At 32.2% G+C, this 27,829-nt stretch overlaps 1 protein-coding gene across 3 annotated transcripts in view; it reads left to right on the top strand.

The window, feature by feature from the left end:
* Window positions 1-17,558: 17,558 nt before the first annotated feature.
* LOC145304287 (uncharacterized) overlaps window positions 17,559-27,829 on the top strand; it is a 72,022-nt gene continuing 61,751 nt past the window's right edge. For 2 of the 3 annotated variants that reach the window (XM_080146141.1, XM_080146140.1), the window contains exons 1-2: window positions 17,559-17,660; window positions 20,896-20,972. In XM_080146141.1, the coding sequence (XP_080002267.1) occupies window positions 17,647-17,660; window positions 20,896-20,972 (91 nt within the window). In that variant the 5' untranslated portion in view covers window positions 17,559-17,646. Of the gene's footprint in view, window positions 17,661-20,895; window positions 20,973-24,666; window positions 24,679-27,829 lie in introns of all 3 variants that reach the window. The other variant, XM_080146139.1, reaches the window with a different exon arrangement.

Raw genomic sequence — 27,829 nt, 5'->3', positions numbered from 1 at the left:
GAGAGGGGTGGGGGGGAATGGAGAGAGAAAATTTGCAAAATTTAATGAAAAGATTTGAAAATTTGATTCATTATGGCGTCAACTTGTCTTTATTAACTCAGAAATAGAATATTCATGAGCTCAGATTCTCACTTATTTGCAAGGAGAGAGGGAAAGGAACATTGAACTTTAAATTATATTGGTATCCAAAGTTTTATAACCAAAATTTTTGACTAATTTTATTAGATCCTAATTGTTTGATTCTAAAATAATAGTATTATTTTTTTTTAACTGAAGAACAGATCTATAGTATAGATGTATACAAAGACAACTACCTCCCTTCATTTTTCAAAGACCTCTTTCGTCTGCTTCTAAATTATTTTCTGCTACTAGGCTGTGTTAATATAAGTGACACCATTTGATGATTTTCAATGACCCAATAGGAAGGTTGCACGAGGCGGTTTCGATGGGGAGATACAGTTATTTAACCTTTCTCCCTTTAGTGTTTTACTCTAATATCTGAAGAACGAATGATATTGTTCATCATCATGGGGATTGTGTATCAATTTATTGTTAATTGTCTTATCCCTTAAGATCCATGCATATTTATAAGATAGTATAGAAAATGGTTCCAATTTTTTGGAGTACATTCAAATTATTGACTTAGTTTATACGAATTTAATAAATATTAAGAAATTAAAAATGAAAATGGAGGGGGAGATGGGGTACATTTTTGTTATACTTAACCCCTGCGCGGGGGGGGGGGGGCTTACCCCTTGGTGCCCCAATCCTGTGTGGCTTCCATGTAACCGATATAGCTTAACCTAACCTGAACTAAAGTGATAAACAACAAACAAAAAAATACCCCTCACCCATATTTTCAATTTATTCCAAAAAAAAATTATTTCAATGTTTCTTTTTTTTGAAAAAATATGCCTTTCTAACTATTAAATTTAAATATAATTGTAGAAAATATAAGTTGGACAATTCTGTGCCCACAACCCACAATTGATCTTAATTTTGTGCGAGAAAAATTATTCTTGATTATATTTAATGGAAACTGTCTAGAAGAAGTGGAGAGGATTTGAAGTTAGGATTTCATATGGATCACTATGTATTAGGAGGATTTAAGACATTTGACTGTAAATTATATATAACTTCTCTCATTTTTGGCTAAAAAAATAAGGGAAATTTCATAACTTATTGGTTGATTGGTTCAAACTAGTAATGTCTAACTTTTTAAACAATAGCTTTAACCCTTTACAGTCGGGCCCCTTGCCGCACCTTAATCGGTCGGGGGGGGGGGGGGGCGTTCAACGCCCCCCCTAATTATCTCAGTTCCTATTAGAGCTAGAGGGCTAAATTTTTTTGTGCAAGTCCCCTGTTTGATAATGAATTTCCGACCTTTTATAAGTCTAAGTCAATTTTCGCTTCCTTCACCCTTTTATTTAACAACCTTTGTTTTTAGGTCTTTATTTATTTAAAAATTTCAAACGGCTGTAATTTTCTTATTTTTGAAGCTAGAAGAAAATTTTTTTCCCAGAAATTGTTTATTTTTACGTAAATTTTACATTAGAAATATCAAAATATAAATTTCAGCGGCCGCAGCTGTACTTGGCAGCTGCCAGCCGCCGCAGTCGGCGGTCGGCGGGAAAATGGCGGCGGATCTTCATGAAATTTTAGTACGTTATGTAGACATGTAAGAAAAGCTTAAGTTTAAAATTTGAAGTCTTTAAGTCAAAAATTGCGGCCACAGGAGCCTTTTAAAGATTTCTGGAGACCTGGAGGATCATACCTGGAACCTGAAAGTGACTTGAACACCTGTATTTCATATAAGGATGTACTACTAGAGGATTTTTTTAGTATTTTGGTATGATAAAATGCTTTGTTTTAGTCAAAAAAATATTTTTCCTCTTTACCTGGATGACCCTGCCAGGTTTGCTGGCATCCTGTGCCCGCCAGGATGGAGATATTCAAAAAAATTCCAACTCTCAGTTATGTGTCATACCCATATTTAAAAAGTCAAGCAGTTTGGGCTCTTTATCTTTCACACACAGAAAATGAGATAGAAAAAAACGGATGGGGTCGCGTTCAACGCCCCCCCCCCCCCGACCGTTAAGGGTTAATATACAGAAAGGGTAATTTTGTTCACCAATTAATCAATTAAACACTCTAATCTATTTGTTTACCTAGCTGTAGTTGGTCCAAATTTTTAGGTACCTACTAATGTGTACTAATTGCATTTTACAATTACAGAAACATAGCATTTTTTTTCTACCGAGATCCTCATCTACACTTTCTTATCTTAGAATAATTATCTGTATGTTTACACTCTAATCTATTCTTGTACCTAGCTATTGTGGATCTAAGTCTGTTTTAAATTCCACCTATTTGCATTTTACAATTTTTCTAGCTTGATTCTTATATACACTTTCTTATTCAAGAATAAATAAATATTTACACTCTAATCATTCTTGTACCTAGATGTGGTGGATCTAAGTATGTTTTAGGTTCCTGCTAATATCTACTAATTGTATTTTACAATTCTTCTACCTTGATTCTTATCTACACTTTCTTATCTTAGAATAGATATATATTTATACTCTAATCTATTCTTGTACCTAGCTGTGGTTGGTTTAAGTCTGTTTTGGGTTCCCGCTAATGTCTACTAATTGCATTTTACAATTTAGCTAATTTTCTAAGAAATTTTCACAGAAACATAGCATTTTTTCTACCTTGATTCTTATCTACACTTTCTTATCTTAGAATAGATATATATTTACACTCTAATCTATTTTAGTACCTAGCTGTGGTGGATCTAAGTCTGCTAATGTCTACTAATTGCATTTTACATTTTAGGTAATTTCCTACGAAATTTTCACAAAACTTTCAATATGCTGTTTTATTTTTACCACGCCCATAGAGGCCTCTAGGAGCATTCGATGGAAGGGGCTGAATTTTTTAAATTAAATTTTAAAAAGAAATTTTTTTTTGTATGGTTCGGTCATTTTTTAGGACAATTTCTCATGGGAGGATGCAAGTACCTCCTCCCGAAATTGTTATAAACCTACCCTGGGTTTATGAGAAGCTTATATTGGTTCATCGGACAGACAGACGGACATCTTATTAACTATTAGACATAAATTATAGATATTATTGTTCAAGCCATTTCTTTGTATGTAAGAAAGTCTTATTTTTCCAATAAAACAAAGCGAATAATCTTTTCTTTCGATTTCTCAATGAATCAAGAATGCAATGATAGGACTATGGATGATAATATGATAAGTTCTGCTTTTAGTATCTTACAATTTTTTAGTAATGGCGTATGGAGGGGGGGGGGGGGTTGTTAGAAAGGTAATACACCCTCCCAAAATGAAAAATTTGTAATACATAAGACTCCTTCTTCCCATGAAAGTAATTGGTTTTACATTCTTGCTATTTGGTCGCAGATTAATTTATCTCCAATTACCTTCTCCCTCCTTGCAAATGAACACATTGTAAAATTGCTTTTATAGATTTGTTTTGTTCAATATATATGCTCAGAATTGGAGAAATATTATGGAAAATAATCAATCAAGTTTTATTTTGAAATGGAATCTATGAAGAGGGGGTTGGGTTTCTTCCAACCCTTCAAACCTTTATTTTAAGAAAATAATCACTTTCCATCCCCATAGGAATCAACTTTTATTGGGGTGGGGGGTGGGGTGGTGAGGGGTATGGAGTTCTATTAATTCATATAATGCAATGATCCTATGGGATAATACAATGCAAGTCAAATTCATGTACATCCACGATTATGAAAAATAAAATTACCCTATCCATAGGTCAAAATTATTGGCACTTCTAGTTTGTACCATCCAATCAATATTTTATAAAAATATCTTATGTTTTTGCCAACGAATGTTAGATTGTTGGTACTAGTATAATTTTCAGTGTAATGTCTTTCTACAAATTGTTAATTATAAAATGTTTCTCTGTTCCCATTTATTATGTTGTGAGTGCATCTCTGAAGATATAAAACAAGATCTTTATATGTTTTACTGCTGTGACATTAGAGTTAAAAAATAAAGGGGAAGGGGTTATAAAGCTGAATATCCCTTTCCCTAGGACCCTGTGCCGACTTTCAATTGGGTCATTGAAAATCAATGAATAGCGTCGGGAATATTATCACAGCCAAGTCGCTACAAAAGAGCAGAAAGCAATTTACTAGCAGAAGAAAAAGGTCCTTAACATGGGGATCCAGGTAGTTGTGTGGTTATACATATATATTATAGATTTATTGCTGTGACTTTGTTACACTTAGTTTACCATGATGACATACAGTCTTTTTATAACCTTAATATTTAAACTATATTAAAATAGTAAAGGAATTGGCAGCATACTACTAACCATTTTATGGAATAATAATGCAAAATTCACAAAATTAACAGAAAAATCTAAGAGTTAATATAAAGAAAAGTATTTTGTATGATATGTGATTCTTAGTACCATTAGGAACAATGTTATACAGGGTGCGCCACATAAATCCGGACTTTTTCTTATTTTCAAACAAATAAACATAAAAACGTCAATTTTAAAGATTTTATTGAATTTTAAAAACTGGTAAGCAAACTAGGTATAAGACTATTAGATTATTCAATAAAATCGCCGCCAGCCTCAATCACCGCCTATACCCGCCCCCTGAGCCGCCCGCCGACCCTGGTCACCATGTCCCTGTCCAAGCAGGCGAAGTTCTCCATAATAGGAGCAATGAGAGAGGTCTTTTTGATATGGGCGCGTCTATTGGTTCATGCTTTAATGGCGCTCTAGGCCCAAAAGTCCATTGGATTAAGATCGGGGCTGCTGGGAGGCCACATCTCCTTAAGGACGTGAGTATCCGCAGGATCCAAATTAACCCATCTTTAATGTACCCTTTGACACGGCGGCTCTCATTTGGGCCACAGTTGAGCTAGAACAACGTTTTATACCTTTTTATAAATGGCATAAAGATTGAGATAGGGTTCTCAGCGCAACATATAGTCTAAAACGAATTTCTTGGTTCCATATGGGCCCATGAAGTCAAGAACCGAGAAATTTTCAAGATTTTTGACGTTTTTGACATTTTAAAATCTACCACGATTCACTTTGTCGGAGCACTACAGCCAAGTCAGCTGGGATAGAGAGCTCTAGTTTTTTCTAGTGTTTTTACTAGGTATCTGATAGTATCTCCAGAAAGTTTCAGAAGTTCATCTCACCTACAGATGGGCTGAGGTCAGATTTAGTAGGCCCAAGTCGAGAATCCACAGTGAACTATCTGCGCAAATCGAATCTGCCTTGTTGAACATATGCGCGGCCAGCTCGGTGTACACGTCCTCCATCGTCTAAAGATTTTCATAGGCAAAAGGGTCATTACCTAAGCTTTTTATAGTGGGGTCAAACTTCCTGATTGGTCAAGTAGTTTTGGCGCTATGGCCGTTTAAAAAAAGTCCGGATTTATGTGGCGCACCCTGTAAGCAAAGCGTCTTTACAATCAAGTAAAAAATGAAAATATGTTCTTGAACACTATCTGAATTCTAGCAATTTTGCTACAAATTTGTTTTCTTTTAGAAGTTCTGACACTCTACAAGTGAAAATGTTTGTTTGTCCTACCATCTGATTTTAGAGCTTACCAATTATTCATGTTGTAATCCTTGTTCCGTAATCCTTGTTCCCTTAAAATACCACAAGGAAAAAAACAGTAAATTTGCAAAACCTATTATATGATATTGCAAATTACTAATCAAGAAATTATAGATATAGCATTGAAAAAAAATATTATTTTTAATAAAATAGATCTTTATTGGTTGTTAAAAATGATAATCTTAATCTACAGAAGGGAGAATTTTGTCATGTATTTCAATCAATTTATCGTTAATTGTATCATCTATTCAAATCAAAATTCTAAATTTGTTTTAAAAAATTTCATTTAGTTGAATTATTTATTTTTCCTGAGCATAAATTCAGAATTATCATGTAGAATTTCGCACATTTGCAAATTTGCTTTGGAAATTATTTCCGATGTCCTATCCCTTCTTTCTTGATTATGAAAGGTTTCTCTTATTATCCCTGGGAGGGAGGGGACATTGGACTGTAAATCATACTGGTACCCAAAGTTGTATAAACATGTATTCTAATTCGTTGACTTAAAAATTTGATTAATTAAACCAAACTTTTCGACCAATGATTTTAATCTGTTGAAGTGGTAATTTTGTTGATCTTCATTGGAAAACTACATCATTTTATCATCCATTGTCTTATCCCTTAAGATCCCTGAATAATCCTGAGAATATTTTACAAGATGTAATCAAACTTGTATAATCATGGAATCAGATTAAAAAAACAAGGAAAATATTGCATCCAATTTAGAAAGTAGTAAGGTTTTTTTTTGTTTGTTGGTTTGTCCCTTAAGATCCCACTAACCACTGAACCTAATGAGTTTTCCATTCAAGGGAAAATTCACGTATTTTTAGGTTATTCCATTTTTAGATTTAAGTATACGGGTGGTTTTTTTCTATCTTCCTTTTTTCTATTACTGCAAATATTTCTTTTTTAAATTCGTCTAAACTATTGAGTAGATTTGCTACTTTAAAAGAAAATAATACTTTTAAAACACACTCTAAAAAATTGAACAAAAGTATAAAATTTGTCGAGTTTTTAATTCTTATGCATAATGAATTCTTTACAGCCGAGTTGATAGTTATGAACTTCTTTAGAGCATTACAGACAGACCGACATACCAAGTGAGTTGTATTAGAAAGAATAAGCATGATTTAGGGAATCTTAACACTAAATTTCAGCCGCTTATCTTAAATATCAGCCGAGTAAATCACATTTCCTCTATAACATTAAAGACTTAACAATGGAATATAAATTATAGAGTAGCCTTGCTAATAAAAAATAAACAAGTTTTTAAGAGTGTATTATGGTGTTTAAGTTTTGTGTGGAGAAGATGACTTTTTAATCCAATTATTTCGTTTTTCCCTGTAGACAAGAAATAGGTTTTAATCTTCAGGGAAAACAAGGGCGTTTTCCCTTAAATTAACTGGTCGAGCACACAAAATCTCCCCCCCCCCACTCCTTATTTGGAAAAAATTTAAAAAAGAGGGTAAGAAGTTTTTGTTTGTTTGTTTTTAATTTGGGTTATATTGGGTACTTGATAGGGCACCAAAGGTAATGACCCTGCATGTTTTTTCATAAAGAAAGGGTTTCATTGCTCAATAGGCCTTTTAAGGGAAGGAACAAGCTAAAATAAAATGATAAAAAAACATACTAAAAAAGAGCAGTAAAGTTTTAAAATAAAAATGCGCTACTCTCGATAACGATAACATTATGTTTATGTTTAATGTTTACAGTAAATTTCCCAAATTTTTTTTCTTTCTATAAAACATATTCCTTGTATCCCTGGAAAATAGGTTTTTGTAAAGTTATGTGTATCGGAAAAGCCATTTAGTTTTTTCTTCAGTATGTTGTATTTTACAATTGCATTTTGCTAATTTTAAGGTGAGGATCCATTTTTTGCTAGTGGATCGTTTATTTTTGGGTATGGCAGAAGAGCTCAAAAATTTTTTTTAAATAGTCCCCAAACATTTATAAAGCTTTCCTGAAAAGTACAATCCAGGTAACAGCAATTTCCAAACTTTTTAGCTTCATATTACTACTTTATGTTATACTTACAACTACGCCCCCCTAGAGGTTTCTTGGATTGCAAAGGAGAACCATATTGGTTGAGCGGTTAGCTAGATCCTTCTCTACACACAGACAGACACTCTGTTACTTCATATACCTCACCTTACCCCAGAAAATATATAATTTGAATTAAAGGGGTTGGTAAGAAATATACATTGCATTAGAACAGGCTTTGCCAAATTTCTTACTCAGCAAAATGACACCCTCCCCTTTATTGTGAAATAATTGTTTCCCTTGGAATTGAAATTCAGATGTAATTACTTTTCAGGGAGGCTTTAAACTGGTCTTTGAATAAATAAGTAAAAGTTACAATCAATATAGCATCTATATAAAAATGGTAGTTTCTTATACGATTAGGCAAAATCATAAAGGTATATTAAGTCTCAAATCATTGGTTCCAGGACAAACGCAGGAGTCCCAAACGTCGGAGTGGACAAACGCAGGAGTGTTAAAATATAATTAATTAAGTATTTCTATACAGATTAGGTTAGGTTAAGATATAAATGAACAAATAAGCCCCCCATAGGGGTTAGGTATTTAAAAAACCTATAAGATGGTCTAAAATAGGTAAGGTTAGGTTAAGTGTCCAGTCCGACGTTTGTCCACTCCGATGTTTGGGACTACTGCGTTTGTCGTAGGACCAAATTATTTACGTCCGCAATGGCCAACGATTAATTTCATCTATAAATTATATCGGGGTAAATAAAAAATGTAAGTTTAACAATAAGACATTACATTTTTTAGGTATTTATTTTGTTTGTGGCATATAACTTACTAGTTGCTACGCACCTAGAAGCTTCTAGGGGTACTTAAGGAACGATTGGAATTAAATTTTCAATTTTAGGACCAAAAAGAAAATTAATTTTTTTTTCTGGGGGTCATCTTTTAAAAGGTGGATGAAGATACCCTCCCCCCAAAAAAGTCAAAAATATTTCCGGGACCTATAAGAAGCTTCATCATAAAGGAGAACTATATCGGTTCAGCAGTTAGCGAGGTCCTTCGTTACAAAAAAACCCAACCACTTTATGTATTAGGATTACTTAGTAACACTAATGCATTATCCGTTTATATGTAAGTTTTTAGCCTTGTTTTTTATGGATGTTCATTTCTTGTTTTTAAAAAGATTTGTCCTAGTGTCCGAAGTTTGCGGCCTTTATTGCAATAATTTTGGCAGAGTGCCATAATTTCATATCTTTAAATCAAAATATGTGCTATAAAGTGTTTAAATATATCTTCATGCTTTTTTTAGTAGCGAAGCTACTCTATAGCAGGGGTTTGTTTGTACGTCTGTAGGTCAGTAACCAAAGAAAATGACGAAACAGCTTAAAGTGCGTACAAAAAAATAACGTCATACAATAAAAATAACCAATGATAGGCCAGTACACATTGTAATTGACCAATGGTAAATTTATACTGGCCTTTCATTGGTCATTTTTTTGCGGAACTTTACGCTGTCTTGAAAATGACGTAAAATATCTTGTTCATTGATTGATTTTAGTGATTTGTTGACAACATCTATCAAACGCTTCTAAACATTCAAAATGTTACTAGCTTGTTATTGCTGTGCTAATTATAAATAAAAGTAATTTCTTTTTATATGTCTGTCAACATGTATGTAACGAAATATCTCTCTAACTGCTGGACAGACATAGCTTTCATTTATGGGGCACCTAATTATTGGATACTTTTTTTATTGGATACTGTATTATCTGTTTTTTGGTAGGGTTATAGAGAAATCACCCTCTCCCCCCCCCCCCCCCCAAAAAAAAAGCAAAATGTTTTTTTTATAAAGCTAAAACTTATTGAGGTGGGTCAGCACTTCCCCCTCCCCCGCCTTTCCTTCTTCTTTTAAAACTGCTATTGAGGCCTCTAGGGGCTTGCCCGCTATTATTTATGATTTGATTCCCCTATCAACAATTATAGATCTGCTTTGCTTCTTAGTTATGACATAAGTAGGTTAGAGTAAGCAAATATGAGTCTTTCATATTGTCAGGGAAATAGAGCTAAGCAATGGGAATGAAAATATTTACGACGTTTTTCCTCATGTGCCTTGTTGAGCACAAAACCGCCTTACCAATTTTGAAAACAGGGGGGGGGGGTGTGGCTTTTGTTTGTTTGTTTATTACTTTAGGTCAGGATAGGTTAGGTTATTTTGGGCACTGGAAAACTCTGCATGGTTAGGAATAGGAAAAGGCTACCTTCGCCTCTTTATTCTAAAAATGGGTATGGGGGATTCACTGCTCGACAGCCTGGTAATCTGATAACCTTTAATAGCAAAGCTAATCTATAAGGGACGGTGTCTGTCTGTACTTTGGCTTTCTGTAGTTTTTCTCTATCTCTCTTTTCCTTTTCTTTTCTCCTTCCCTTTATCTTTATTGCTCTCTCTCTCTCTCTGTCTTTTTCTTTCTCTGTCTCTCTGTCTCTCTCTCTCTCTTTCTTTCTTTCTCCCTCTCTCTCTCTCCTATCTCTCTCCATCTCTTTTTTTCTTTCTTTCTCTCTCTGTCTTTCATCTCTAAAAAATATTTCAAAATTCCTCACTATTTACCTAGCCGTTTTTCCTTGGTGTTTGTTATGATTTACCTTTTTCGTGAAATTCTTTGTTTATGTTAAAAATGGCCAAGCTTCATTTTGCGGTATTCATACGCATACGCAAAAAATTTCCTACTTCAATTATTGCATGAATTTTACATATTCAAAATATAACAATTTGCTATTACATAAAGTAGTAAGATTTTTTTGTATGTCCTATGCTTCGGGGATGGAATTTTAATAAGAGTAAAAAATAGAGGGGGGAATGGGTTAAATAACTGCAAGTCCCCATCCCAAGAACATTGTGCCGACTCTTAAGTGGTTTTTTTTAAAACAACCAATAGTGTCGGGAATATTAACACAGCCAAGTAGCTAAAAACAATTTGCTCGCTGAAGAAAAAGGTTATTGGGAAAGGGGGGCAGATAGTTATCGGCATATACATCTATACTATAGATCTATTGTATTATAGATGGGCAGACTATTTCATTTCTAAATTAAAGTCTTCGGATTTAGATTATACAATTATGATCTTTTGTAAAAACAAGTATTTTTGTGGAAGTGTTTGAACATATTTTTTTAATATTGCTGAAAGAGACGTAGGAAAATAAACTTATATTCATGTAAAGTTAAGTAAATAATAAGAAAAACAAAATTATTAAAATTAGTGGCATTTCCCCTAGCCTCAAGAAGCAGCACATTTTTATTGATTTTTATTGAAAATTACGAAGATTTCCCAAAAAGCACAATAACTATTTCTGAGATATTTTGCTACAGGCTAAAAATCCTTATTACTTTGTAATTTGTAAGTTAAAAACAATGAAATGTCTAAAGAAAGGATTAACTTATTCTATGTTATAAAGTAGTGGGATGTTTGTGTGTATACATAATCATATTAGTTAAGATCTCATGAGGGTTTTTACAAATTATTAGGGGTGTGAGGGTATTACCCTATCTCCCCAAAGATATTTGGCTAGTATATGACAAAAGTCTCACCCACCCCATTTTTTCTTTTATATATGAATGTTGTAAATATTTTAAAACTCAAATATGCCTGAAATTTTAACATCATAACACAACTTTTTTAGGGACATAAAAGTCTTACGTGAAAAAGCAGGGAAAAAGATAAAAATAAAGAGCCGAAAAAATATACAAATGTAAATGTAACAAAACTTTTTTATCTTAATAATATAGAAGTAACAATATATATGTCTTTGTGTTTGTACCAAAGGATCTCGCTAACTACTGGACCGATATGGTTTTCCTTCTCATAGGTCAAGGAAAGGTTTATAACCATTTTGGGATGCTATTATACAACCATCTGTACCATAGATTCTAGGGGCGCAGATAGTTTTCATTATAAAGTACATATTTTGGAACTAATTTATTAATTGCTTTATTCTTTAAATTACGGCGTTTATATTTTCCATGATTTATTTGAAGAGGTAAATTTTTTACCTACGGGGGACAAATTAGTTTTATTTTCTGTAGCGAAACTTCGCTATAGACATAATCGTGTCTGTCCTTCTGTACTTTTGTCCGTAATGCTTTCTTTTTGGTTCTTCCTCTCTCTCTCTCTCTCTCTCTCTCTCTCTCTCTCTCTCTCTCTCTCTCTCTCTTTCTCTCTCTTCTCTCTCTCTCTTCTCTCTCTCTCTATCTCTCTCTCTTCTCTCTTTCTCTTCTCTCTCTCTATCTATGTCTCTCTTTCTATCTCCCTTCTCTCTCTCTCTCTCTCTCTCTCTCTCTCTCTCTATCTATGTCTCTCTTTCTATCTCCCTTCTCTCTTTTTCTTTTTCTCTTCTCTCTCTCTCTCTCTCTCTCTCTCTCTCTCTCTCTCTCTCTCTCTCTCTCTTTCTCTCTCGCTCTCTCTCTTTCTCTCCCTCTCTCTCTCTCTCTTTCTCTCCCTCTCTCTATCTCTCTGTCTCATCAAGATATTGTTATTTTTAAGGGAAAAGGTAGAAAAAAGATTAGCTTAAAACCTTCTAAGACCTAATTTTAATACTATAATAGCCTTAAACCATACTGAGATCTATGGAAAGCCTCCCTTAACTATATTTTCTAATATGTTTAGTTGTTAACGAGATCGTATTGGAAAAACAAAAATGGCTTATAAAAAATTAAATTACAATTGTGCTCTCCATCCGTGTATTTTATTAGTTATCGTTTATGATAAAATAAACAAGTATGACATTATTTATAAACATCGTAACTACTATTAAAACAAGGATGAATTTACCCAATATATATAAAGTTAATAGATGAATAGTCACTTAATTGACCAATAGTAATTCATCGTAGGATCAATCATTTATTTTTATCCATTGATGATTTAGCTATAATCTCAATAAGTATTACAGTAATATGCTGTGTTATATTCAAACGTCTATGCAATACACTATTTATTTTTGGTTGTGCCTGTAGCACCCCTTAGTTTGGGTAAAAAAATTTATGGAGAGGTAAAATCTAAAAATCTCCTCCCCCCCCCCCCACCTTGAACTTACCTACCGTGCCAATAACCAAATATGACCTAACCCCACCTAAATAGATAAATTTCTCAAACGATTAGACTTTTGAGTAGGCTTGAATAAAGCGAAATATATTTTCTACTGAAGAAGTTTGTTCTTGTTTTGAGACTAAATAAATAAACTAAAACTACATAGTTTTAGATTCAGTAAGAGGTTTCTGTGCCCGACAAGGCACTTTGAGGGAAACCTCCCAGGATGTTTTGGGTACCATAATGCAAACTTGTATTACTAGAAATATCGAGTAATTTTGCAAACTACGCCATGAGTAATCAGTTATTTTTGCTAATTATTATTATCAACAAGTTTTCCTCTTTGCAAGCGTTGCTACTCTATAAGTAGGGAATTCTTGCAGGGATCTAAAGGGATAAGACAATAGCCGATTAATTGATGTACATCCACAATGATGGTACACAAAGTTACCCCTTCTGTAGATTACAATTAGTGGTTGATACGTTTGGACACTCAACTTAATAAACCAACCAATCAAAATTCATTAAAAGCCAACGAAATCCCATAGGTAAAGTTCCAGACAAAAAGCTTTACTACTTTACTACTTTGCACTTTAAACTAGCATCTAGCGGCTCTTTATTCAAAGGGGGAGGGAGGGAGCATAAAAATACCATAAAATCATCCAGGGCTTTGATATAAAAATAAAATAGCTTTAAACCATAATGGGACCTATGTTAAGCTTACATGAAAAGGAGAACTAATTCAGTTCAGTAGTTACCGAAAACTTAAGCTTGAGATAAAAAACTTTCTACATTTTATAATAACATTAGAACAGTCTGTATGTTTAAAAGTACATTTGAGCTTTGATTGTATAAATATTGTTATCCTTGTTTTATTTCGATATTGCAATTTATTGTGCAGCAATATTATGACTTCACTAATTATTATTGACTTTGTATTTACAAAAATTATTGAAAATACATTTCAAACTAAATAAGTATTTTTGTAATTTTTATTGAAACTTTTATTTTTGCAAATTTTACAAAGAAAACATCCATATTAGCGAAGCAAGGATGACAACATCCATAAGTAGCAAAACACAAAAAATCGTGGATAGTGGACAAACGACAGAGTTACAGACTGACAAACCAATTAATTTGTATGTTCTTTGGTATAGAAAATCAAAAATTCAAGCTGTCTATTATGAATAACAGCCGAGATATAAGTTATGTTTTATAGAGTAGGAACTCTACCTAAAATAGAGCTATATCTCTACAACAATTTCTTCTCCCAATGAATATAAGATACTTAATTTTGTTTATCATCATTTGGGATTTGCATTCATTTATCGTCCATTGTCTTATCCCTTAAGATCCCTGAAGACCCATGTTAAGAAATTTGTCTGACATCTGCTAAAAATATTGAGAATGTATATACTTAAAAAAAATATTTAAAAATTATTCTAATAATAAATTCTGTTATTTTTTGACAAAAATACTAAATGTGAAGATTATACTTACGTCTTACTCAGTTTCAATTAAATAGAATGATTTTATCATTTCTAAATAAATATTCTAGAACTGTAATTTACTTGCTAAAATATGCTGAAAAGTTTTTAATTGGACTATTTTTGAATACATCTTTTTTTGCATAAAATGTATGAACTCTCAAAATATTAAGAAAAAGTAGTCTAGGTGTGTAAGTGTGTGTATTTGTGTGTGTCTGTCTGTGTGTAATGTTCACGTATGTAAGAAGCAAGTATGAAATGGATTAAACTTAGATGTAAAATGACATATATTGGACTAAATTCTTATGTTTAATACTCGCTCTAGACTAGACAGGCAGGGATAAACGAGTCAACTCTAGAGAAAGAGAAAAAGAGAAGAGAGATATATATGTACAAGAAATTAGCATAAAACCACCACAGGACCAGTAGGTATATTCCCTGAAGAGTAGAATCCGATCAGTTCAGTGGTTACCGAGATCTTAAGGGATAGGCGGACAGACATTATTCTACTTTGTATTATAGATAGAAAGAGATAATAAGAAGGGGATAGAAGGAGAGGTAGAGAGAGAAAAATAAAAAAAGAGAGAAATGGACATGAAAGGAAAAAAATGACTTCTGTAAAGTATTTAATTATCTGACCAAATTACAAAATGCTGAAGTATTCCATAAATTAGAAAGATTTTTGTCTAAAGCTTAAGATTTTGAAAACTCCTAAACGGATTGAGTTTTCCATTTTAGGAGAGCTTTACATAGGTTCCAGGGAGGTTTAAGTATATATTATTTTAAAATTTGGAATGGTTAAATGCTATTTTTTTATCTTCTATTATAATGATGCTAGTCGCGCATCAACTAGTTCAAGAACAAAACAATATTAAGTCAATTCACTTAAGACTATTTTTTCTTGTTTAAATATTTTCCTTAAATATTTTGACCATAGAAAAACTATTCCAATCTATGTGTTAGATTGATCTATGTTTAAACTGTTTTGATTTTGAAAGTATGTACTTTATCATTCCAAGGATGTAAATACCAAAAGGCCTTATTCATTAAAGCGCTTCAATTTATCTAAAAACATCTCTGCGCTGATTAGAATTACCGGTGCTTTCCTTCAAAGTAACAGTTGAGCGCTGAAACCCTACACAATTATTTTTGAAGGAAATTGAAAAAAGAGAGATTGTTTATTCCCCTATACTAAACCCTTGCGGGGGTTTATTTGTGGGGTGCCCTAACCCTGCGGGTTTACCCACTACCTAATATAACCTGACCTAATCTACCCTAAAGTATTAAGCAAACAATAATAACCCCCCCTTCTATAATTTTCAATTTATTTTACAATATGGGGAAGGGGTTTCAATGCTTAAAAGATACTTTCAGGGAAAGACAAGCTTACAATATATAGAAAAGTATAGTAAGGTATTATACAGAAAATTTTAGCCAATCCTAATCTTTCAGTTGTTTAGAAAACATTTGGTGCTTTTACTAAGAGAGCCTTGTGAGCAGAGAAAACCTTATGGTGTTCCTATATTTAACATGCTAACAATTTTTTTAAAAAATTAAAGGGGTCGGGATTTCTAAGCTCGACTAGTCACTTCAAAGGCAACAATTTTATTATTTGTACAAAATTGTTGCTTCTGTTAAATTATTAATAAAATTAATAATTATTTTGTTTCTTGAATGTAAAATTAAATTGTAAGATTCATGTTTTTTAATAAATAAGTCATAGCAAGCTGTTATATGTAAAGAACATTTATGCAGGAATCTAAATTGATAAGACAAAGGGATGTACATCCCCAATGATAATACATAAAATTACCCCTCCTGTAGATTAAAGTTAGTAGTTGAAACGTTTGGTCACTCAACCTAATGAACGAACCAATCAAAATTCACAGAAGTTCCAAAAGTTTTTAAGCAAAGGAATAAGAAAACGCTATTATAAAACTTTGGGGACTAGTGTAATAAACAGTCAAAGTACCCTCTCTCTATGACATTTATGACAGCATCCATAAATAGTGAAACTCTTAAATACCATTTAGTTTACTAAAATAAAAGTGTAATTGATAGACAGATGGCCAAAGTGAGCTATTAAGCAGAGAGAGAGAGAGAGAGGGGACAATGGCCTTTTTATTAAGACTAGTCACCAAAGTTTCTTATTCGTTGGCTTAACAACTTTGGGGACATAAGTTAATTTTGATTGGTTGATTCATTAAGTGGTGTGTTCAAACGTTTCAATCGCTAATTTTAAGCTACAGAAAGAGTAATTTTTTATACTATCACAGAGGGTGTTCATCAATTTATCGACCATTGTCTTATCCCTTTAGATTCCTAGGTATTAAGTAGTACACATAGCGTTACAGACGGACGGACGAATAGACGAATGAGTTATAGAGTTTTAAAATCGTACTCTTTTTATTTTTAGGAATTCGACATTTTTGCGATAAGAAACGTTTCACGCAAAATGATGAAAATTATTTTAATTTTCACTTTTACATGTTTTCACTGAAAACTTTTTTTCACAATTTCTCAAGGACAATGAGGGTAATCTAAAGAAAAAAATATGATATGGCTTTTTATACCAAAAATATTTTCTGAAAAACTATGCATACACATGAAATTGAATGTAAGGGTATTATATTAAATGAGGTAAATCCAATTATATAGTAAGAGTTTTTTTTGTCTGTCCCGAAGAATCTCGCTAACCCCTGAACCGATATTGTTCTCTTTTACAGTGAAGCTTCTTATAGGTCCTGGAAACTATTTTTGGGGCGGGTGTCTTCACCCCCCCTCCCCCCCAAGAAATATTTTGTTACTCTTTTGAAAATCAAATTTAAAATGGGGATGAGATTGACTTTTCAACCTCCTACGTTAAGTGCCCTTAGAGGCTTCTAGGGTCGTAGCTGCTAGTTATAAAATAAAACATTAGTTAATAATAGTTTTTGTTTGTTTTTGTTGGAGTAGACATTGGATTGTAAATTAAAGCAATATCAAAGTTCATAAACACGATCTGTCGTTCGTTGGCTTACAAATAATGGGGGTAAAAACATGTCCGAACATTTTAGGAATAATAATTATAATCTACAGTGTTTTGTTTTTCATAGAGCTAAGGTGTTCATTATGTTATCATATATTGTCTTGTCCCGTAATCTCCCTGGCATTTCATTTATGAGATAAGACAATGGACGATGAATTGATATTCATACCTGAGATGACGATAAACAAAATTACCCCTTGATTAAAATGATTGGTATTTAAAACCATGAAATAAAAGTTTTAAGCCAGCAAATAAGAATGCATGTTAATGGGTACACATATAAATTTTCATTCAAATTTCATCTATTTCAAAATAATCCTTATTTATTAATTTTCTTTTTTTCAGAATTGTGTTAAAATGTAATGTGGCTGTCCTTGTCCTGTAACTTCTGGTGAAAAAAATGCTTATCAATAAGCAATTCTAAAGGATGCCCGTTTTAAGGTAGGAACTTTTGATAGTAAAACTTTCGGATCATGGAAAGAATACAAAGTAGCGGGTTTCGTTGTATTTTCACGATAGCTTTGATAGTTTTTGGTTAGGTTAGGTAATTGTAAATGCTTGCACGGTTAAGAAATTAGCCCCGCAGGGTTAGTGCCCTAACTGGGGCTAAAAATAAGAAGAAAAGTTACTGTGTAAAAACGACTACACCCGCTACTTCGTTTTCTTTATATGGTACAAACTTTTTTGCATGTTGTCTTATGGCAAAGAATAGAGGGTTCTTACGAGATCTTACAGGTCCTATAAACATTTACTACTTAAAAGAAGACTTCTAGAGAGCATAACATTTGTAAATTTCAAATGGCTTGATTTTAAAATATTAATTATTAAACTTATAATTACTTCTCTATGTAAAATGATGGCCATGTTAAGCAATTTTTAGCAGTAAAACGTGCTACCACTTATTAATGATGTTAGTTTGTCCATCTGTATAAATAATGGGCTTTGCTTTTCTGGATGTTGTCATCCTTGTTTTGTAAGTAAAGTTAAACTAGTGCTTCATTTATAATCATGGATCTTCAAGGATAAGACAATAGACGGTAAAGTGTTTTACGTCCCCAAAATTATCATTTCTGCAAGATTGAATTAAATAGTTGATAAGTCTAGAGACTGTTAGTTTGTAATAACTAATCATTAGTAAACAATATTACCCAAATATTTTTGAGCTAATAAATAAGAAAACGTGGTTATAAAACATTAGGTAACAGTTTAATTTAATTGGGATCTAAGGGATAAGACAATAACCGTTACTTTGATGTATCAATTTGCTAGCTGATGAAAAAAGTATTCAACAGGGGGATCTAGAAAGTTGTCTGGTTATACATCTCTAAACTATAAATTTAATGTTATGGGCACTGTAAAGACCTTTAAATAATTGTCCTATCCCCTAAATCCCTGAATTTTATACATAATATTTTGTAAACAAAATTTTGCATGAGAATGTAATAAATCAAAAGAGTAAAATATTCAGAGATAGAGAGGGGACAATGGGCTGTTTATTTTACCAGTCCCCAAAGTTTTATGATAATGTTTTCTTATTTGTAGGGTTAACAACTTTGGGGACTTTAGTGAATTTTGTTTAGTTGATTCATTAAGTTGAGTTTTCATACGTTTCAACCACAAAGTTTTATTTACAGAAGGATCAATTTTGTGTATTATCATCGGGGATGTACATCAATTTATCGGCCAATGTCTTATCCCTTTAGATCCCTGAAAATATTTCAAAACCATGAACAGGTTTACGAGAAACAAGGACGATTTCGTCGAAGACACAAATTAGATAAAAAGTAAAATAATAAAACTTTTAAGTTTCAATTCTCTTTCTCTCCCTTTCTACCCTATTATTTTCTTAGTCTTTAATTTTCTGCTAGATTGATGGGAAATTTAATTGTAAATAACACAAGTGCCAAACGTTTTATAATCACGTAATCTTATTCATTAGACTTAAAAAACCTAAGGATAATTTTTGATTGAATAGTTCAAAACAACTTTTCCAAGGATTTAACTAATAACTTTAATCTACAAAAGGAGTAAGTTTGTTATGGTACATCAATTTATCATCCATTGTCTTATCCCTTAAGATCCCTGATTTCAGATAAATTTTACATTATGGATATTGACTTAATTGGTTTGTTGACTATCTATATCTTTATCTTTAAAAACTAGTCCCTTACTTCAATGTTTGACTTTATCCATAATGTTGTATAAATTAAGGAAAAGTAAATTTTTTCTTAGGGTTTTCCAATTTTTTTGTTTCTTAATATCTTGTTGACTAATCTGGATTTTCCTATCAAAATCAATAATGATATTGATATTCAAATAAAAAAGTCACAGAAGTTTATAAACAAAATTTATCAAAACAAGGATTACAGCTTCCATAAAAGCGAAGCTTAGCAAAAAAGCATAGAAATATAATATTTTTTTTTAAAAAGCATAAAATCATAATTTTTAAATTGAACATAAGGACTTTTTGGATACGATTATAGAGTTTCCAGTTTGTACCTTACTTTTATAGGAATCATCATTACAAGTTTGAAAACTATTGAACAATTCGAACATTTACAATAAGAGCTATCTATTTCGATAGAAAAGCTTCTCCTTGAAATATTACGTTTTCTAAGAAAAAGGTTGTAAAATAATAAATGTACTACTTATGATAAAAATAATTGAACCTAACCCTCTTGAAAATACTCTCAGCGGGCACATTAAACTGTTATTTCTTATAAGTAAAGTACAATTACAGTCTGTAGTAGCCAAAATTTACACAGTGATTAAGTCTAAAAGTTTTACTTTGAAACCGGACCATCTCTATTTCATGGTAAATTGCTCTGTTTTATCTCTTGTACGATTCCATTTACTACGTTTTACGTATTTTCTAGAAGTGCGGATACTCTATAAGTTGAATGAATGTTACAATTTTAGTTCTTTCCCCACAAAGTTTTTATCGAGAACATAAACCCCCTCCTTATTTTTTAGAATTAACTTAAGATAAGGGGGTTGGGGTTATTTTGCCCTGTGTCTGACCCTGCCTATACCTGTTGTGCCCAACATCGATACTCATGACTTAATAACACCTATCCCAACCTAAAAAACAAACGAAAAACTACCCCCGATTTGCATTCTAATAAAGTAAAGAAGTACCTCGATTCTATATTTATAGTCAGTTTGACGTTAGCATCGTGTTTGATTATTTAATATGTTTATGTGTTCTGTCATTGGACTGGATATCAGCAAAAGGATGGTTACCAAACATGTTAAAAATTGTAAAAATCTATCAACCAGTTTTTGCAAAATCCATGAAATTCTAAACCACCTATGTATTATCAGTTGATGATATTTTTCTTAAATAAATGTTCTGAGGCTAACATAGGTTAGGTTTACGGCTAGGGGGCGACGGCCCGTGGCTAGACATGCCAGGGGGCCGAGCGCTGCGGCCATATTGGAGACTATTTTTCTTCTGAAGCTACTTTGTCCAAGATCCCAAACATTGTCTTATTATGCATGGGCATTGGAATTTAAATTACACTGAAATTTTATAAGACTTCTTAGTCATTGGTTAACAATTTGGTACCCTCAGTTTAAATGGTTGAAACCAAATTTTTTTTCTAGAGAATTTTGTTTATCGTTATTTTGAGTGTACATCAATTTATCATTCATTGTCTTATCCCTTATATTTCAGGGAGTTGTTTCTGCTTCTCCACCTCTCTCTCTGTATAGATTCAACATCTATAGGAGAAGGAATCATCAAGAAAATAGGTAAGAACCATTTTTTGTTGTTCATCAATGGGGTAAAGGTTCTGAAAAAAGTATATCGGACAGCGTGACAGTTTCATTTAAAGTGCCTTGCGAGCTTAGAACTCTTCCTTCCTCTTATTTTGAAAACAAAAAGATTTAGGGAGAGATGAATTTTTTATCCAACACCCTCTCCTATATTTAATTTGTTAAGAAAATAAGTGATCTAGGGGACCTAACCCCCCATTTTCGTGTGGTAATTTTACATTAGGTTTCGTCTATGGATAGCCCAGCAAAATTTAGGCATTGAAAAAAATTTCCCAGCCCTCCTAAGTTTCAACCATGGGGGGGTGATGGGGTTAGTGCTTGATTTTAACTTGGAAAAAAGTGAATTCTAAAAACCTATTAAAATTGAATAAAATATCTACCAAATATTTTTTTCAGAACCATTATCCCTATATAAAATATACTATATGTACATGTATATATATGAAGTTTTTTTTCAATATTTGCTGCATAGATATTACAGGATTATATATTTAATAACAATACTGAGGATATAGGGATATGTTAATGGAAGATTAATTAATCACTTGCTTAAAAATGGTTTATTTTAGTATTATTAAAGTCCTAGAAAATGAAAAATTTTGAAAATTTCTATTAATTCATTTTTTAGTAGCGAAGCTACTCTATAATTCGAAATGTCCGTCCGTCCGTCCGTCCGTCTGTCCGTCCGTCTGTCCGTCCGTCTGTCCGTGTAAGACAGAATAGGGGAAACGTGATTTTCTCGGCTCCAATTAAAGATAGACAGCTGAAATTTTTTGACAGCATTCCCATTATTAAGGAGCACAATTAACTATAAAACATCAAGGGCGGTCGGACCCCTTTTTAGCAGGTTTTAGGCTATTTTTGTATGTTTCACATTTTTCTCCATATCTTCAGTGTTTATGGTCCGATTTTCAAAATTTTTTCAGTTATTGATATCAAAATTAAATTTCCTGTCGTTTACAGAAAACAACCATGACGGCCAAACTGCCATTTTGCAGGTTTTAGGCTATTTTGTATTTTTCACATTTCCACCATATCTTCAGTGTTTATGGTCCAATTTTCAAAATTTTTTCAGTTATAGATATGAGAATTAAATTTCCCGTCGTTTAAAGAAAACATCCATGACGGCCAGACTGCCTTTTTGCAGGTTTTAGGCTATTTTTGTATTTATCACATTATTCTCCATATCTTCAGTGTTTATGGTCTGATTTTCAAAATTTTTTCAGTTATAGATATCAAAATTAAATTTCCCGTCGTTAAAAGAAAACAACCATGGCGGTCAGACTGCCTTTTATCAGGTTTTTGGCTATTTTTATATGTTTTAAATATTTCCCCATATATTTAGTGTTTTTGGTCCAATTTTCAAACTTTTTTGGGATAAATACACTTTAAATCTACTTTTACGTATTTCCATCCACGATTTTTTGTGCTTCGCTACTTATGGATGTTGTCATCCTTGTTTAATTAATTAATTGATTAAGCTCACAGTGGTAAAATTTATTAAAATTTTTGTTGTCCATTAACTTATCCCTATATTTTATTAATACAAAAGATTATATACAAAAAAGAAGTATGTTGATAAAATATTAGTTGCAGCTCAGAAAGATATGGATATTCTGAAATTTTAATTGATTTATGTTTGTGTGTTTTTTTAGATTCTTTACCATTTTCCCCCCTTTTGAGTTCTTTTCCTTTTAAATGTACTTGAGGTTACGCCCCAAGCATCTAGGGGCTCAGTTTTTCGAAGGGGTTAATAAAAGCTCTAAACCATCCTAGAATCTGAAAACAAATTGGCCTAAAACCATCATATGACCTATGGAGAACTCGATCGGTACAGTAGTTATTGAGACCTTAATCTACAGACAAAAAAGCTTACTACTTTATATAATAGGATTAGTTTTTTTGCCTCTTACCTCTGAAGGTGAGGAAAACATTTATAAAGCGTCCTTGAAAAGTAAAATTTAAACGGGTATTTTCAGAGCTTTTTTAGTTTTAGCCAAAAAAACCTTACTACTTTTTAAACTGGGATACAATACTATACTAAAGGTTAAAGGTTGGGTGATTCCTTCCCTCTATATTGATTTTTAAATAACCTTCCTCCTCTCCCTTAGCTAAAAGCCTAAAGACCTTCCCTAACCTAATATCAAACTTTTATGGTGAATGTGCAATGATTGGTTATGCCGATTACTGAATTTTAGCAGACATACTTACATTCATCCTGTTACTTTAGTACAAAGGGTAATATGGATTTAGTTGTTTGTCCATTTGGCTTTCCGTGGACTTTCTAAGTCATATTAATTAAAAAATCTTAATCAAACATTTATATAATTAACAGAATTATAAAATCTAAATTGATTAGATTTGTTGGATGTCTATCTCTTTCTTTAGATGCATCTACTGTACTATACTATATATTACTTAGAGAGGGAACGTCAATGGAAGATAAATTTATCTTCCCCCAATTCTTCAGAGGCGTGAACAGAGTTTTGTTGATTTCAAAGGGGGTGTGTCTTTTTTTAACTTGAAACCCCTATTGGCTTTATTAGGGGAATGCAGAATGATGTTTGTAGACCCCTAAATAAATGTATTCACCCCCTATATATCCACCTTCATAACGCCTCTGATTCTTATGTAAAAATTCTGCACTTGGAAGCTAGTTACATAGTAAATTTGTCATCCATTGTTCTTTCCCTCCTTTCATGTTACTGAATATCAATATTCTAAATATATTGAAAAAAGTGTATTTTTGTAATCATCGTTATATTATATAAGCGAATGCTGAAATAATTTTATAAGCATGATATACAACTAACAAATTTGATATATATTTGGTTGATTTTTCATAAAGATGATTTGAAGATTTTAATTAAATGATAAGTTAATTAAAACTAAAAAAAATCTTCGAATCTTTTTTTTGTTGTCAATTTTTGGTATATTTTTAAAAATGATATAAAGCAAAACACTAAAATACTAAAACCAGGGCTAGGCAGCTGCACGTCAGGCGTTTTTTTTTTTTTTTTTTTTGGGGGGGGGGGGGGGTAAGATGGGTTATTTGGATCATGTTTAGAATTCCACATATTTTTGTTATAAAAAGTTCATTTCCCTGAGGCTTATATATAGGCGGCTGACGCGTAGCTGACTAAAACCAACCAAAAAAAACTAAATATATCCAAAACATTTTTTTGAATTAAAGATATTTTATCTATCGGCCTTAAAACGATTGACACCATAATAATCTATAGTGTATACCTATCAGGGAGGAAGGGGACATTGGACAGTAAATTGTGTACATCTGGCCCCAAATGTTTTATAAATCGCATTCGTTGGCTTAAAATCTTTGAGAAAATTTATTATTAAATCTAAATTGGTTTGTTTAAAGTGGAGATACGGAAAGTGTCATGCGTGACGTCATAAAAATACTACTAGGTCTTATTTATTGGTTTCCATTCCCACTTCTACTCTCATCCTTCCTTTTATACGTATTTTTATGACGTCACACATGACACTTTCCGTATACCCGTTCAATGTTGTACCGTCAAAAAGGGGAGAAGGAAAAATTTACGATGTACATCAATTTATCGTCCATTGTCTTATCCCTTACGTTCCCTGGTACCAATTGAAAACTATATTGAATGAAATATCTAAATATGAATTTCTATTCTCTATCTAGTGACACGAGTAGGTAAGGTTATCCAAACACCTTATTTTTAAAACTAAACTGCTTTTTAAAAACAAAAATTATGACTTTTTTAACATCTTTAAAATAATGAATATCTTGCACATCATTTATTCTTGTTAGAACAAGGATTATTACATCCACTAGTAGCCGGGGAAACAATGTTTTATTTACAGAAGCAGCTTATAGTGCCTAATAAAAAATTAAGTCATAGAAAACAACTGACTAATGTTAGGTTAGTATAAATTTTACCGTTGGTCATTATTTGTACCCAGCATATACTTTTATCGCATTATTTTAAGAAACATGTCGCATTAATACGTCCTTAATGACGTAACTTTTTTATTACTATACAAATGACGTTTCATATTTTTTTAAAGGACGTTTTGTGTACCAAAAATACGTCATTATCTTTAAAAAAACGTCACCAAAAACAATATAAATAATAACAATATTTTGAATTTAATGACATGTTATCTTAAATAACGGCGCATTAAAACGTCAATTTTTCCTTTAAAACGTCCAGAAAAACAAGATGGCCGCCAAACTAACAATATAATTTAAATATTAATTAAAAAATAATAATATTTTATTAAATCCTAAAAATGCGGCCTTAACTCTGAAAAAACGTCACTAAAAAATATAAATAACAAAAATATTAAATAACATATTATTTTAAATAAAGACATATCAAAACGTCATTTTTTTACTGTAAAACGTCAAAAAAAACAATATGGCCGCCAAAATTGGTATTTAATGTGTATCAATAAAATATTAGATTTAATATATTAAACAATTATTATATTGAATTAAATAAATATTTTTTTAATTAAATCATTGAATTAATTAATAATTAGAAATTGATTTGAGTTAAATAAAAAATGGATTATTTTAATAAAAATTGCAATTAATCTAGATGATTGAATATGAGAAATGTACACAGGAAAAAAATAAGACCTCACTCTTAATCAGGAAACGAGAAAATCTTTTTTTTTATATATTTCTAAATTTCTGCCTTTTATTGCCTAACCAACCAACCAACATACAAAATATCATGGAACAGATTGGTTAGAAGCCTCTAGGGGCACTGGTAGGAGGGAGAAAAGTTGACCTTATCCCATTTTAAATTTGAGTTTCAAAAGAGTTTTTAAAAATATTTTTTTTGGGGGGGAGGGGGGTGTGGAATCCTCCCAAAAGATAGTTAAAAACCTTCCCAGGACCTATAAGAAGCTTCACTGTAAAAGAGAACAATATCGGTTCAGCAGTTAGCGAGATCCTTTGGGACAGACAAAAAACGTTTACTAATTAATATAATAGGATTGATATAAAATAGAACTCTTACCTTTAAAGTTATAAAACCAATTGAAATTCACTAAAGTCCCCAAAGTTGTTTAAGCTAACTTCTTACCTCAACATTGTAAAACTTATATTCATGATTAATCGTCGATTATGATCTCCTTTCGAAATTATGCAACAAGAGAAGGAAAAATGTTTTTAAAATTCATTTAACTCATTCTCTCATCACATTTACGAACGAAGTTCTATTATTAAGTAAATCTTATTCTTCACACTTATTCTTCTACTCATAAATTGTAATGTTTGTTTGTAGGGTTTAAACATTACTAAATACTCATAATATTTATATGGGGATCATAGTTTTTTGTCTTTTAATAAGAAAAATTTAACTTCAAAAATAAAAATAATAGATTTCTTGATTTTATTTTTATGTTACAAACTTTTAGTTTTTAAGAAGAAAAAAAAATTTAAAAATAAGGGGGGGGGGCGTAATGACATTTATTCGTAATCCGTGAGCAAAATGGTCTAAATATTTAGCTAGACCCTTCAAACTTGGTATATAAGCCTAGTCCTATAGGTATTACATCTAAATGGCAAAAAAATCCAAAATTTTTTATTTTAAGGTTAGGTTAGGTAAAAAAAACCCTGCGGAAATGGGGTTTTTAGGCTTTTTTGATCTATTTTGATGTGGAAACTTACCTTAAATTGTTTTTTTCTTAGGGTTTTAACTTAAATACACTGTATCTATTCATATGGACATTATTTAAGATGATTCAGCAAGTCGGGGACCGACCCCAGAGGGCTAGGTGGGTGGCCCGCAGGGGTTAAGTGCATTTTTCCCAATACATATGTTGTGATACATCTAATTATAGGTTTTTTAGGTCAAGGAACTCAAATTTAGAGCTAAAATAAGCATTAGACTAATCTGAAGCTAGCCCCAGCGGGCTAGGTTGGTGGCCCGCAGGGGTTAAGTGCATTTTTTCTAATATATATCTTGTTATATATCAAAATATAGGTTTTTTAGGTCAAGAAACTCAAATTCTGAGCGAAAATTAGCATTAGACTAACCTGAAGCTAACCCCCCCGGGCTAGGTTGGTTTTCTGCAGGACTTAAGAGCATTTACCTAACCTAACCTAGAAACTTACTTATAATTTTACTTGGTTATTTTAATAAACTTTGTCTATTAATGAGGACTTTATTTAAGATAATCCAACAAGTCGGAAACCGACCCCAGCGGGCTAGGTTGGTGGCCCGCAGGGGTTAAGTGCATTTTTTCTAATATATATCTTGTAATATATCAAAATATAGGTTTTTTAGGTCAAGAAACTCAAATTCTGAACGAAAATTAGCATTAGACTAACCTGAAGCTAACCCCCCCGGGCTAGGTTGGTTTTCTGCAGGGCTTAAAGGCATTTACCTAACCTAACCTAGAAACTCCTTAAATTTTTACAGGTTTTTTTCTTGTATAAACTGGGTCTATTAATGAGGACTTTATTTAAAATGATCCAGAAAGTCGAGTACCGACTTATCTGAAGCTAGCCCCAGCGGGCTAGGTGGCTGGCCTGCAGGGGTTTAGTGCATTATTTTCCAAAATACATCTTGTGATATATCAAAATATAGGTTTTTTAGGTCAAGAAACTCAAATTCTGAGCGAAAATTAGCATTAGACTAACCTGAAGCTAACCCCCCCGGGCTAGGTTGGTTTTCTGCAGGGCTTAAAGGCATTTACCTAACCTAACCTAGAAACTCCTTAAATTTTTACAGGTTTTTTTCTTGTATAAACTGGGTCTATTAATGAGGACTTTATTTAAAATGATCCAGAAAGTCGAGTACCGACTTATCTGAAGCTAATTTTGAGTT

The sequence above is a fragment of the Acartia tonsa genome, chromosome 13, assembly GCF_053477335.1.
Source record: "Acartia tonsa isolate MP-2025a chromosome 13, ASM5347733v1, whole genome shotgun sequence".
Taxonomy (NCBI): domain Eukaryota; kingdom Metazoa; phylum Arthropoda; class Copepoda; order Calanoida; family Acartiidae; genus Acartia; species Acartia tonsa.
This window is presented reverse-complemented; position numbering and strand designations above follow the sequence as displayed.